At 36.0% G+C, this 14845-nt stretch overlaps 2 protein-coding genes across 2 annotated transcripts; one reads left to right on the top strand and one right to left on the bottom strand.

Moving 5' to 3' along the window:
* Positions 1–219: 219 nt before the first annotated feature.
* LOC306845441 (2-epi-5-epi-valiolone synthase-like) lies at positions 220–5229 on the top strand. The gene is made up of 5 exons (XM_079378244.1): positions 220–560; positions 1399–2032; positions 2733–2969; positions 3253–3505; positions 4130–5229. The coding sequence occupies exons 1-5, from the start codon at positions 310–312 to the stop codon at positions 4213–4215; spliced, it is 1461 nt and encodes a 486-aa protein (XP_079234370.1). The 5' UTR covers positions 220–309; the 3' UTR covers positions 4216–5229.
* An 804-nt stretch (positions 5230–6033) lies between these two features.
* Positions 6034–9361, bottom strand: mitfa (melanocyte inducing transcription factor a; the record flags this gene model as incomplete). Its single annotated transcript, XM_079376994.1, has 8 exons — positions 9146–9361; positions 8289–8384; positions 8043–8160; positions 7799–7891; positions 7288–7344; positions 7095–7170; positions 6820–6967; positions 6034–6429 (listed from the first exon to the last, which is right to left on the bottom strand). Exons 1-8 carry the CDS (start codon positions 9215–9217, stop codon positions 6034–6036), a joined length of 1056 nt encoding a protein of 351 aa, XP_079233120.1. The 5' UTR covers positions 9218–9361.
* Positions 9362–14845: the final 5484 nt, after the last annotated feature.

Here is a 14845-nt window from a genome sequence, read left to right as displayed (position 1 = left end):
AATGGAGCACATACAGTGCACTTTGGTGCTCCGCTTAAGAAAAAATAAATAAATACACTTGACTTCATAATCGATGGCATAATCCATTTACAAAACAGCACCTGGCCAACATTTAGCTCTCATGAAACGTCCAGTAATATTTCATAACCCACCCGCCTCGGGGCGTTTTGCGCATGCGTGATCATCATATATAACTGTTCCTTAAGCGAACGTGAGTTATGTAAGTTCAAATTCAGTGAGACATCACGGTTTTGGAGAGAGAGAATCTTTCATAAGTTTTCCGCGCAAGCTCCTCCCAGATTCCTGCTGATGCACCTCATGACATTATTTATTGACGCTTCACTTATGGAGAGACCTGAGGAACCTTTAACAGTTAATACACCCGAAATTTGCCAGCCAGCTGTTCCTAGCCAGCCATTTCTGGAGAACCCGACGATGGAAAACCTCAACCGACAGAAGGAAACCGTATTCAGCCTGGTGCAGGTGAAGGGGACGTGGAAACGCAAAGCTGGGCAAAATGTGAAGCAAGGAATAAAAGGACGAGTGTCAGCTGCCAAAATGTGCGTATAAATCAATAAGTATTGCGAACATTTATATAAAACTTTATTTTATTTCTAAAAATATGATGTGAGGTGTGTTTTATATGGAAACAATGAAGTGTGTTTATGGAAACAATGGAAGGAAGTAGTTTTTATTAAAGTCAGGCTGAATCTACATGCATTAGGGTCATGATTTTTAAAGGTCATATGGATTTCAAATAACTCATACTGTCCTGAGAAACTGCACCCATCTGTAATCAGTTTATTTGACCCACTTAGAAACATCAAATACGTGAATTTGCAGGTCTTAAGGATGTGTTTTTATCTGATGTACTGTATAATGTATGTAAATGTAATGTATTATATATTTAAAACGAATACGTTTAATTTGGATGGATTAACAATATTTGAGCAAAAATGTTAATGAATTTAAGATCATTAAAGAAATTTATGACAACTTCTGTATCATTTTGCTATTAGTAAATGGATATACTAATAGAGCTATAATTTTTGTTCATTCATACTATAGGCTATTTCTTTTTTCCATACTATAGGCTATTCCTCCAGTAAGACAGGAGGAGTCAAATATGAGCTCACTTTACATGTCCAATACAATCATCCGCTTATGCAAAGCAGGTTGTATCAGTATTACAGCAAAGTGCTGTAGTAGTTTGTGTTGCTATGCATCCATGGGGCCTTTTACACCAAAATATTAGAAAAAGATATAAGAAATTATTAGAAAATATAAAATATTTTTAGCCAGACTGCTTAAAGATTTGTATTAGTATGAATACTAATAAAAGTTTTTTTTTAATCAAAAACAAGCTACAAAATGAGTCATGAGCTTTATATGTTGCAGTTACGAAAGCACCTCCTCTAGTGGCACCACCTGGACAGTGGTCACCCCCATCACCTTCACATATACAGTTACTCAGACCAAAAACCTACTTGACCCCAGCAATGACACTCTGCTTTTGGGCCACATCAGAGACACTCAGCAGCTTGAGGCCGTACGGTCCAGCACCAAGCCCTTAAAACGCTTCTTAGTCATGGATGAGGTAGTATACAATCTCTATGGTTCTCAGGTCACCGACTACCTCGAGGCCAGACACGTCCTGTACCAGATCCTGCCCCTGCCCACGACGGAGGAGAACAAGTCCATGGAAATGGCCCTGAAGATCCTGGAGGAAGTCCACCAGTTTGGCATCGATCGGCGCACTGAGCCCATCATCGCCATCGGAGGTGGGGTCTGCCTGGATATCGTGGGTCTCGCAGCGTCCCTCTACAGAAGACGCACTCCATACATTCGTGTTCCCACCACCCTTTTGTCATACATCGATGCTAGCGTCGGAGCAAAGACGGGCGTGAATTTCGCAAATTGCAAAAATAAGCTAGGCACCTACATCGCACCTGTTGCTGCCTTCTTGGACAGGTCGTTTATACAGACAATTTCTCGCAGACACATATCTAATGGTCTTGCAGAAATGCTGAAGGTACAATTTTCTTTTCCTTTTTTGCAATATTTATTATTATAAGTTTTATCATTACACCACTCTGCATCATATTTGCCGAATGAAATCCAATACTTGTTTCTTTCTAATTTTGGGGTGCCGATTCCAAAAATACTGCCTGTTTTTTTTCACAAAATAGGATGTGCATTACATAGCATTTTTTGCTTTCGACAACCAAGGTGAAGAAGTCTTGTATTATCCCTTAATCACTAGAAAAACTACCACTAAGACATCATTCTTATCTTATCTCTGAACCAGGTTAGAACTATTTGCTTATAAATATCAGTCAATTCTCACATGTATGAATAATTCTAAAGATATTTTTTATGTCTAATCCTGATTTCAAGGTTCGAATTATGGCCAGTGATGGAGGAAAAAGTAAACAAGGCCTCTGTTTTTTTTCAGCTACATCTGTGGATGTTTTACTTAATCCAAACAGTGACAGATTTAGTAAAAAAAAAAAAAAAAGTTTTTTTATTTAAAAACTTGTGTTTATGTTCTGACATTAAATGGAGTATTGGAACATATATTGATGATATTTTCGAACTCAGCATCATCGAATTATGTAATATTAAGCTTTTTTTGCAAATGAGCAGAATTTTTTTTTTTCAAGGCTGTGTTTTTATTATTATTTGTCTTTTTTATTTATGTTTATGTTTATATTTGTGTTTTATTGTTCTAGATGGCTCTCATGAAGCACAGAGGGCTGTTTGAACTTCTAGAAACGCAGGGACAGTTTCTTTTAGACTCCAAATTCCAGTCCGGTTTGGTTTTAGAAGACGACCGCATTGACCCTGCTTCTGTTTCTACACGTCTCGCCATAGAAACCATGTTAGAAGAATTGGCCCCAAACCTGTGGGAGGATGATCTTGACAGACTGGTTGACTTCGGTCACCTGATCAGCCCAGAACTAGAGATGGTATCTTCACTTCATCAGCTGCATATTCTATTATTTCCAAAGGGTTGGGTGGGGTTAAAAATTACAGTCTTTCACTGATGATTGATCTGTTTCGCCTCAAGGCTTTTAATATTCTTTGCTTGTGAGTGATACATTATTTTAGGAATGTTGACTGTCTGAAAACTGTTCTCAGATTTGAATGCGTCTCTCCCAAGTTAAAAAGCCTTTGCACTGTATACAGTACATGCAAAATGCAGCAATAACCGCATGTGAAATACTTAATTATCTTTTTTTTCATTCTTAGAAAGTCCTACCAGCTTTATTCCACGGTGAGGCAGTAAATATCGATATGGCCTACATGGTGTATGTGGCGTGTGAGATGGGGTTGCTCACAGAGCAGGAGAAGTTCAGGATCGTCTGTTGCATGCTGGGACTGGAGCTGCCGGTGTGGCATCAAGACTGCACCTTTGCTTTGGTTCAGAAATCTCTATGTGACAGACTACAACACTCTGGAGGGCTCGTGAGAATGCCTTTACCAACAGGCCTCGGAAGAGCAGGTAATATATTTCAATCTTAAGGTTAACATGCTTTAAAGGCTAGTCTAGGTCTGATTAAGAGTGGTAAATGTAAAACATTAAATACAACCAACTATATAATTGTGCATGGTTAGGGTAAACTGGCTTATCAACTATTAAAAGGGAGGCAGGCCATGTTTTTTGTTGTTGACATCAAACAATGCCATTTAACTCAAATTTGGCACAATGTTTTGGCATAACTTCCCAAGTCACATTGTTAGATGCCAGCATTGTCAGGTTGTTAGACATTCCTTCATCCTCGAAAACCTTGAGGACTGAGAAAATATGACCCGGACTCTGTAGAGTCTGAAGTAGAGGCTGCTGTAAAGGCTGAAGCAAGGATTTAAAAAACATGTTTTAACATGTTATCTGCACAAACAAATGTTGAGTTTTTCTCAATAATTATCAATAATTATTTTGTGAATTATACACACACACACACGTTATAATGCAAGTATAAGCAAATCTTAAAAGTACAAAATTCATGACTTGAGGTTATTAAAAAGAGAAGATTTTAAAGCACCCAAAAATGATTTTTAACATTGTGTAAAGTGTTAGTCACATGATTTCGAAAAAGTAAATATTCTTTCCACATTCCTCACATAGAAATCTTCAACGACACTGATGAAGGCACTCTGTTCCGGGCATACGAGAAGTGGTGCGATGAACTGAGCACTGGTTCACTTCAATGAGACCTCAGCCAATGTTTACGTATAGGGGAGCCTCTTAGCTTTAACAATTTATACACATGTATTATTCTATGACAGCTTTTGTTTCCTTTTTATTTTGTATACATTATGGGCATTTAAGTGTTTTACATTTAAAACAATTGCTTCTCATTACTATGATTGCCATTTTTGTAAATGGCCGTGAATAGAAGAAGGCTGACTTGGTATGTGAAGATTTGTCTTTAGTTGTGTTTAAGGGTTTATTTCCCATCATTTCATATTTGATAAAGGGACATTTCGGTTAATAATGAAATCATTTATTAACATGTAAAAAAGTCTGGCTGATGTGTGGGATGTAGTGCATGCAAGTTTATAATAAACAATTCACTTATTAACAAAATCTCTCTTATGATGAGAAAGATGAATTATGTTTCACAGCATCATGAAAACCATCACACACACCACATATTTGTGTGGAATACATGACACCATTGGTCTGGTATTCAACGAATGTTCTCTTCTCTTTTTATGTCTTCATAAGTCTTAAAAAACACAAGAATAATAGATATTAATACAATAATACCACTAGATGTGAATCAGATAATCTAATATAAATTTTCACTCCTGTCTTCTTCAATGATTTGCTGCATGAATAAAACTTTTTTTAATCATTTTTGAGACCTTATTGACTTATACAAAATTGCAGTAGACATCTGATAACTATAACATGAGGTAGAAGAGACAAGAATATAGAACAGACTTGTAAGAGAATTGTACTTTAGCTGTTCAGTAGCAAGTCATTAGTCACTATCCCCATATCATTGTGATAAAAATTTGTATGATTTTATCAATCACGATTTTGACATCATTTTTGATACTTCTACTGATAATGTTAGTATCTATCTTGTCCAAACTGTCCAACACTAAGTGATCGAACATTCAGTAATCACTGATTACTGATTAAAAACAGTGCCTGAAGAATAATACCCACCATGCTGTGCAAAAGAACATAATGTACTGATAAATCAAGCCAGGCTTAAAAAAAAAAAAAAAAAGGTTTAGAAAAGAAGAAAAATTAATTTTAGGATTGATCAACATTCATTGCTCAAATCTATTCTCTCTTCTATTCCATTCAGATTTGTTGCTCATTCTCAATGGGAAAGTGTCCAAGCAACATCGCTCGGCAACATTGCTCAGAAAGTTGCCCTGTGTATCATCACCTTAAAGTGTTCAGAATTCCAGCTTTCTCATGGTGGGATGAGGAACAAAGTAAAATATTTCAGTGAGTTATAGCTAAAGATTGGATGTCCTAAATTAGATTGCTTCTACAATTACCAGACCTCTGTGAATGTTTCTCCTACAGATATGTCTGTAGTTGTGTTTTTGAGGTTGCTCTTGGTGTTAATTAACAGTTGTACAGTAGAAGTGAATTGAATTGTGCACGCCTAGACATGTGTTACTGTTTACTCCACCCCTGGAAAACCTACACCCCAAGAAATTAAGTTGCATTTGTGGACAACATCAAGCCAACTGCAGAAATCACACTTTAGGGGGTTTTATTCTAGCTATTCTTCATATTGTTCTAGAGAAATCCTTCATAAATCAACAAACTGTTAAAATCAGTGAATCTTAACTAATAAATTCCAACATGATGAATGAAAAAATATATAATATTCTAAAATACGAGATAAGTACTATACGTAATTTTGCTCTTCATGTTACAAGTGATCTGGATTGAAAGGAAACCGTCTGAATGTAACATTGGTACTCTCAGGTAACATATCTTTATACAAAGAAACATCTAATCATCTAACTTTGGTTCATCAAAGTTTGTTCACAATGCTAACAGCCATTTTCATGTTCATCCATACTGCTGCTGCCGCTGCTGCTGGATGAGATGGGGGAGCCGGAGGACAGCAGGGGGTCACTGCTGCCCACTGGAGACAGGGTGTTGTCCATGAGCATGTCCTCCAGCTTGGTGGAGGCCTTGTTGGGGCTGTCGTAGACCCCCGGTTCTTCTTCTTCTGTGGGGCTGTCATTGTAGCTGATGGTGCCGTTGTTGAGGTCCAGAGTGGTGGGACGGGACAGGTCAGGACTGGGGAGATGTGGGTATAAATCAGACGTGCAGTCCCCCATACCAGGCTCTTGTTTGATGGCTCGAGCCACCAGGTCAGTTGAATAAAGGCTAGGAGAGGCTACAACGGCGAGTCCATGAGCACGGGCTTGCATCTCAAGCTCCTGGATACAACCAGAAATGACAAATACACACACTTTACCATAACATGGAGTAGTACATTACTAAGAAATGTATGTGTGCGTGAAAAGTTGTGTATGTAAACAGTAGGGGTATTGTGAACCAAATGCCATGTGTCAAAATGAGGGAAATTCCCCATAATCAATTACTCGAGTGTAACTCTTGAATTTCATGCAGCTAAAGCACTGAGCATAATTTATATGCTTTCAAAGCAATGTTACGCTTGGTGTTCATCCATCTAATTAAAAAAGCGTTTTGTCAAAGTGCATGTCGAAACATATTTCTCCACAAAAAGCTGATCATGTGACTAGTTGCCAAGAAATTTTAACCAATCACAGTGTGTATTGTGAGCTATTGCTTATTATTTGGTTCACCTGAATACGAAGCAGGAGATGTCTGTTGGCATGTTCTAGTCTCTTTTGTCTGTTTTCCAGCTCTTTTGCTTTTTGCTGCTCTTTCTGCAGTTTCCTAATATAATCCACTGAAGCTTTCAGGATGGTGCCCTTATTCCATCTCATGTCTCTGTAAAAACGAGATACAGATCTGTGTAACTACTAAATTTATAGTGGTATAAAATTGGCTGCATATATAAATACAGTATATATTATATATATAATTGTAAACCAATGTTTATATTTTTTAGACTTACGGATCATTTGACTTGGGAATTAATGTCCCCAGCTCCTTAATTCTGTCATTTATATTAAAACGCCGCCTTCTTTCAACTGCATGGATGGAAAAGCCAATAAAGTTTAGACATTATTATTATTATTAATATTATATTCTCTGATATTATACTTAACATTTAAAATAAACAACAACATGTTCATGCATAGACTCACTGAGGTTGTGGTTGTCTTTCTTTTGTCTCTCTTTGGCCAAGGCTCTGACCTCTGCTTCTGAAACACACAATTATATTAACTGAAAAAACTTTCTTCATAATTACTTAGCTTCACTGTTTAAAAATGTACAACATGAGTTAAAATTTTCATCCTTAGTGTGCCAGTATATTCTAATGTATCGCTGTATTAGAAAATGTTCAATTCAATGTAAAAATGTCAGTATTTAAAAACTAAAAAATTAAAAAATTAAGTTCAAATGTGCACGTGTGTTTATCAATCAAGTGCCCATATTGTGTGCAAATACTGTCTTTATCAAATACACAGGCAATTTTTCACTGTGCATTTTGCTTGAAAATATTTGTTCTTATTTTGTATGTGAATGTAATTTAAAATGTGAAACTTGTTGACACTTTATGTAATCAAATAATATGTTCTGGATATAAATGTACATTCTCACAAATCTCTTTATTCATGCTTGGGGCCTTCAGAGGCTGAGGAAAGGGAAACATACCTACTGGAAAGCCTTCGGGCCTTTGATAAGTGTCAAAGTTGCCACATGATCCAGGCTTGTCCATTATGTGCATCATGCCAGGTGCTGGGGTAACTATTTAATACAATATATATTTCATTGATATTGTGCATTCGGAACTGCACACAATATGGATACTTTTACTATTCCTAAGAATGGTGGGTTTTGGCATGGTAACCAAAAGTTTTCATAAACATTAATTATAGGTAATATAATGTAATTTTACCGGATAATTCCCTTTTGACGTGCGGTAGGTTAGATGGGCAGGAGTTGTTAATGGTAACCCCAGCTGGAGGAAGAGCATGATTGTTGTACATGTCCAACAGGTTTGCAGAAACTGGAATCTAGGAAAATGATTAGCCATACCCACAAAGATTTGAGTTCATGTGCTGACTGTTCAGGTGCTTATATGAACCTTGAACATAAATGTGCATGATACACTACAATCCTGATCATATATTAGGCTTTTTACCGTATTAGTCATTTGAAGTCCTGCATCCATGAATCCTAGAATGTCATCGTTGTAGCTTGACTCCAAACTTATGATGTCTTCAATTACATCGTCCATCTGTAACAATTCAAATATTATATAAAACAAGAGCATAATATGTTTACATCACCTCAGTTAGTAATAAAGTCATGACCTGGATAAAAAATTATAAAAATGCTTAACCGATAAGATGATTGATTATTAAAACAATGAAAGATGATAATATGACACATACATGAATAATTTCTAAGAACATCTGTGCTTTTTTTCCCAGCTGCCAATTTTTACTTTCCTAGAAACCGTTGCAGCACTGATGTACTTTAGATCAAAGGCTCTACTATGCCGTCATCAATTGTTCACAGACAAGGCAGATACTCTCAGAAGAAATACTAAGAAACTTTTTGCAACTTTGTGCAACTTACATAACTTGCTTTTCTGATGTCTAACAGGCCTCGACATGCAGTTACTTAATACTAATTTTCAGCCTTGATCGAGTGACGTACAATACCATCCAAAAATTCCTGGAAATTCATCTTAATATATGTATGAATGTATGTGTGTGTATATATATATATATATATATATATATTATAAATATTTTAATAAGAAAAATATCCAAAGCTTCATGCTTTGGTAAAATACAAATTATACGAAGAGGGATTCTTGTTTTCCCTTACCTTTTTCATTATTTGTCCATGGGCATTATTCACATACATTTTAGGAAAACTAAGCTGCATTGGAATCTTGTCACTGCATTCACCATATTTTGACAACATAATTTGGTCAAATGTTATTTGAAACTCTGATTGACATAACTGGTGATACCAGCTTTGCATTACCTCTTTCTCACAGTTGAGGGTGAGAAGAGCCATAGGGCTATTAGGAGCGCTGGCTCCTGGTCCAGGGGGCATGCCGTGCTCCGTGGACTGGCTGGGGATGGGCCCTGTGCTAGCCTGTGGGCTTAGCTTGGCTCCCAGTGCACTGGACAGGTAATGTTTCACCTGCTGCCTCTGGGTCTGCTGGATGTGGTACTTGGAGGGGCTCTCCAGGTGAGTCTGCACCTGAGTCACAAACAGAGAGGTGATGCCAATGTGTTCAGCAAGGCATTCAGACATGTGCTACTGTATGTGTTCTGTAGCGATTCATTTCTATTATGCTTCCTATTTTTTGTAGAAACGAAGCTCACATTTGGACGAAATGCACTGCATACATTAAATACTTTTAGAAGTGCTCTGTGTACAAGTATTTCAAGCATGCTTAAAAGGAAAAAATGCGCAGGCTTAGCTATGAGTCTGAGAAAGGAAATTTAAGGAAAGACGATTGAAGAAACAGTCAATAACTAATTCAATCAATCCAGCAATAAGTTTAAACATAATATGAACTATGTCTGTTCTAGATCAAGTTTCATCTCACCTGGTTGTGACTGTACTCAAGCATCTCCAACATGTTAAACAAGATTATTTGTTAGCTTAAAAAATATTCCCTTTGTGGATTCAGTTTATGATGTGCAAAAATTGACCAGTCGTCTCGGCCAGTTGAAGATATCAATGCCAAAGAAAAGACTGAAAATGTATTTAAGGGGCTGGGAGGGGATTGCTGTTCTCATATTGTTTTTTTTACCAAAACGATGAATTTATGCCTTTATAGAGTTCATTTGACGTCACCAGTCCATTTCCACAAAAGGCCCATTGAAACGATGGGTTACTGGTGTCTAAACTAAAACTGGCTTACGGCTAACTAACGTTTCATCTTTAGTTCCACTCATCCTGCATAAAACATTGTTTGTTCTCAGCATCCGGCATACAATCACTGCCACTGTTAGTCTAAAAACAAGACAGTTTAAGATGGAGTTATCTCTGAAATGTTGAAGGGGGAAAGAAAGGAAAGAGAACTTTGTTGCCTGATGGGCCTTTGCTTTTAAAGGTTGAAATATTGTGCACACATATGTAAGTGCGCACAAACAATCTCACAGACGTACAATTCATATCCGGTTGAACCACTGGTTTAGGACCGACAAAGGCATTTAGAGGCAGCGCCTTCTGTTTTCTGTATATAAAGAGCTGTTGGGTATACAATATGTTATGAAAACAATAATCCTCAAGCAACCACTTCTCAAAATGTTTAAGTAGCTCATTTTGGATTCAAACATCTGCACAGAAATACAAAAAAAAGAGCTTATAGAAAAATTTTTAAATGCTAACAACCATAAAAATGACATGTTAAATTTTGTTTCAAAAATTGTTGAACATTTACATAACCATTTTTGGTTTCACTTTATTTTGATGGTCCCTTCAACACATTCTGTTGATTATAAACAACATTGCACCAACATGTTAGTAAAGTATTAGTAGACTGGTAGGGTTAGGGTTGTACATGTACAAGTTGACATGTACTTGCAAACTTACTTATAGTAAGTAGAATGTCTGTTGGGAGACCATCACGATAAAGAGTTAGCAGATATTAAGCAGGCAGTCTACTACTACTCTATAATGAGAGTTAGTTGACTTGTAGGTGCACAGTTACTTATAGTCAACAGAATGCTCAAAAGGTACCATCAAAATAAAGTGTTACCCCATTTTTTGTGTCTTTTGCACATTTGCACAAAGCACATACATGCATACAGTAGATATCCAACTGATCCAAACACAAATTAAAATTGTTATGATCTGCTCATAATAAGCATGGGATCTGTTTGATCAAAGATTAAGATCTATTTCTTGGAAGTGCCTCAGGTACTTTTCATTTCATAATTTGAATCTGTTAAACCACAGACCTGTTGTTTAGTCTAATCTAATCTTATCTCCTGATATGTTAAAATAAATGATCGTGCAAAAACAAACAGCATCTTTCTAATTTACATGACATAGTATTCACAGATGAACAGAAGAAGTGCCATGCTCTGCTTTTAAATGATATTTAAATGGCTAAAAAAGATAGAAGCGATACAATCCCCTCTCGCATTACAGCTACAGTATGTCACTGAAAAAAAATGGCAACTCGATATGGCAAGTTAATCGAGTCCACACCAACTTTCAAAACTCAAAAAAAAGGTTAGAGAATACACTGTAAAAAAAATTGTTTCAAAAAGTTTCAAAAATAATTTGTTACCCCGCTGACTTAAAATTTTTAGTTTAGTCAACTTGAAATTTTAAGCACTCAATGTTAATTTATGGGACAACTGGAATATTTTAGATGACTAAACTAAAAATTAGTCAGTGGGGTAACTAATTATTTTAAGCTGAAACAACTATTTTTTTTTTACATTGATTACAGCAGTTAGCTACAGCCCACAAATTCGGCATTCAAGGAGTGCAGATATTTGCCCCAAACACAATGAAATATTTTACTTTTGTAAAACTTTGCTTGTTTTACTCTGGTTGAGTCTGCGTGCTGCTTGATGACACACAATATTTCATAAATAGGCTTCTACTTTTTCACATCAGTTTTATAAAAAAAAACTAATCCTATTGATCTTAATTATATTTTTTTTTAAAAAAGCTTTATTTTCATGTCATTTTATTTACATTCTTTATTTTCAACCCTCCTCCCCCCTTCTAAATGTTTTCATAGTCCTCTGGATGCCTTAAAAAGCTAAATAGTTTTTTAGAAGTCAAACAGAGGGGTGATTCAGACATCCCTGTGATGAAGAGCTCACATTAGTGGCATCATCAGTCATGTGTAGATACTGATACTGAAACTACTCAGTGAACCTGGTTTAGTGGAGAAACAATCTCGGCCTTGTAAATTTTAGTGTCCATTCTAATTATGAATCAATATTACATGTCACACTATTTAACTTAAGGGATGCTTTCAAAAACAGAAAACCATAGGAAATTAACAAGCTGCATGATTTATTATTAATGCATACATTGTACATGTATTGTACAATACATTGTACATACAATACATTGTAATGTAGCCTATTGCTATTATGTACATAATGGCACATACACTGAAAATGGTAAATTCCCTTCTGGTAAACTATATATTTTTCACCACAATCTAAGGATTGTTTTTTATAGTCCCTGCAGCAAAATAAATAATTCTAGGATTTTTATGGATAGATTAAGACTGTGGGCAAATGCAAAATAATTACAAGTATCAATAGTCATTGCTTTCAACATTACGTGACTTTTTTTTTTCTTTTTTCTTTTTTGCACCAAATGAATGCAGGGAAACAATAGGTTCTACTGATCCTGTGTGTGTTTATGTATGCGTTCCAAGGTAGCCAGACATCATAAAATGAGTCACGTGTGGATTCTGTAGACAGCAGTGTCATCTAGACCATAAAAACTTTAGTCAGGGCTTATAAGAATGCTGCTCTTTTTCTTATAACATAAGGAGAAGTCTTTGTGCTTTTCTTTACTCTCACTTGTACTATCCTTCTTTGCCCTAAAACGTTAGGGTTCAATAAACCGTTCCTGCTGAAGAGAAGCAGTATTGTCTAAATGCCTACAGCTACTGCGTCTATGGAGAGATTCATAAATTCATAAACAGTTTTATCATCTTCCCATAAGAGAATGGCTGAGGGAGGTAATAGTCAATAGTCAACTGTGTTCTTGAGGAGTTGGTGACATTTTATCGGTGACTCGAGGTCGCTAAAGTGCCGGGTATGTTGGGTGCTGTTCAATAAAATACATGCAGTAACACTATACATAAAGCAATAATGAAATCCTTTAAAATTATTATAAACACAAATGTAATTATTCATTTTTTTATTATTTATTTTTTAATATAACCTAAAATATGTTGTTGCTAAATTTAATCCTACATTGCATTTCAGCTTATATAAAATAAAATAATAAAATAAAATGATTTACTTCAAGCACTGGCTAAATGCTTCAATAGGATTTTTTTTTTTCACCAGAGCTACAGTCTCATACTGCCAATACTGTGTCTTTACGCAAATGCTCACTCATAATGCCATGCCCCTTAAAAGCCATACTAAAACAGACTGCTTCTGATCCACTTACCCCCTAGAATCAGAAGAGGGTCTGATAAAGTCTAGCTTGATCATGTCTAAAAATACCTGTGGCTTTGATAAGTTGCCTTTGGGACAGGAGGTCTTGAATGTGCAAATTCTTTGAATTATTAAAGTAAAATTTGACATTTGTAAAAGTTGTTATATTATTGGTTATTGAGAATGATATTGGTTTATATTTCACAAACATCACTGAACTCACTTACTGTATATAAACTGTATAGCCTACATATATAAACTGTAATTGCATGCAAGAAATGCAATGCAACTCAAAAGGGCTTTGTTGTAAGTCTTGATTTCAATCTTTTTGAAGATCTATTGAAACATCTATAATGAGATGAATCAACTCCTTAGAGCATTTTCCTGCAAAAGGGTATGACATCCTTCTACAACAGCAAACTAGCAAATGGTTATCAAACATAGAAGACGTACATAGTTTGGGGTAGCATCAGTAATGTCTTGATATTTAGACAAAAAAAAATAAATACAGTGAAGCTGAGCTTAAAGGAATAGTTCACTCCAAAATGAAAATGTTGTCATTATTTACTCACCCACATGTCGTTCCAAACCCATATGAGTTTCTTTCTTATGTTGAACATAAAAGAAAATGTTTTGAAAAATGCTGGTAATCAAACAGCTGATGATCCCCATTGACTTCCATATATTTCTCTCCCTATATGGAAGTCAATGGGGACCAAGAACTGTTTGGTTCTTCAAAACTCTTCAAAATATCTTCTTTTGTGTTCAACATTAGATAGAAACTTTTACAGTTTTGGAACGATGTGCGGGTGAGTAAATGATGACAAAATTTTCATTTTGGGGTGAACTATTCTTTTAAGATCTGTACTAGTATATGACATCCGTTTCTCGAACATGCTCCTCTAGCAACTATTCAGCTGTTATACAAGAAGTAAAGGAGATCCTGTCAGTCTGAGACGTGTGATTTGCTAGAATGTAACAGACTTGTTTTTTGATTCATCATCTTTTATGAATGAATGAATTAAAGGGGTGGTTGACTGGTTTTTTTCTAGGCTTGATTTTGTTTATGGGGTGCAGTTTAACATGCGTTAATGCTTCATTTAAAAAATAAAAAAACATAAAAAAGCACATTATTTTTCACATAATTTACCTTTATTTCACAATGCTCTGTCCCTTCTCTGATAAACGCGCTGATCATTTCCTGCTTTTATAAAGCCCCTCCCTCAGAAATACACGATTGGCTCAGACTGGTTAGCTGGTCTAGTGTGTTGTGATTGGCTAAACCGCCTCTAGCGCGTGTCAGAACGTCCTGCTTTAAACCTCAGCAGCACGTGCTCCAGTTGTATTGTAAACAATGGCGTCGTCTATATTGCTTATCAATTTGAGCCCGATTGAGATGCAGAGGATATTAGCGAAGAGGATTGTGCAGAACCTGTTCAAACACAGCTTTTAATGGTAGGCCTGTTTTTTGTTTGTTGTTGTCTCAACCACCCCTTTAAATAATGAAATATCACAACATTGCTGCCCATAGCAGTAAAACAATTTATAATCAATTACATAGTTATTTTTAACTGGAGAA

This window comes from Barbus barbus (genome assembly GCF_936440315.1).
Source record: "Barbus barbus genome assembly, chromosome: 25".
Taxonomy (NCBI): domain Eukaryota; kingdom Metazoa; phylum Chordata; class Actinopteri; order Cypriniformes; family Cyprinidae; genus Barbus; species Barbus barbus.
This window is presented reverse-complemented; position numbering and strand designations above follow the sequence as displayed.

What these genes read in the sequence shown, in the direction of transcription:
- LOC306845441 (XM_079378244.1), top strand. Translation starts at nt 310, where the DNA reads ATGCACCTCATGACATTATTTATTGACGCTTCACTTATGGAGAGACCT. An exon ending in TCAGCCCAGAACTAGAGATG is followed by an intron (nt 2,970 to 3,252) that starts GTATCTTCACTT and finishes TTTCATTCTTAG; the next exon opens with AAAGTCCTACCAGCTTTATT. An exon ending in AACAGGCCTCGGAAGAGCAG is followed by an intron (nt 3,506 to 4,129) that starts GTAATATATTTC and finishes TTCCTCACATAG; the next exon opens with AAATCTTCAACGACACTGAT.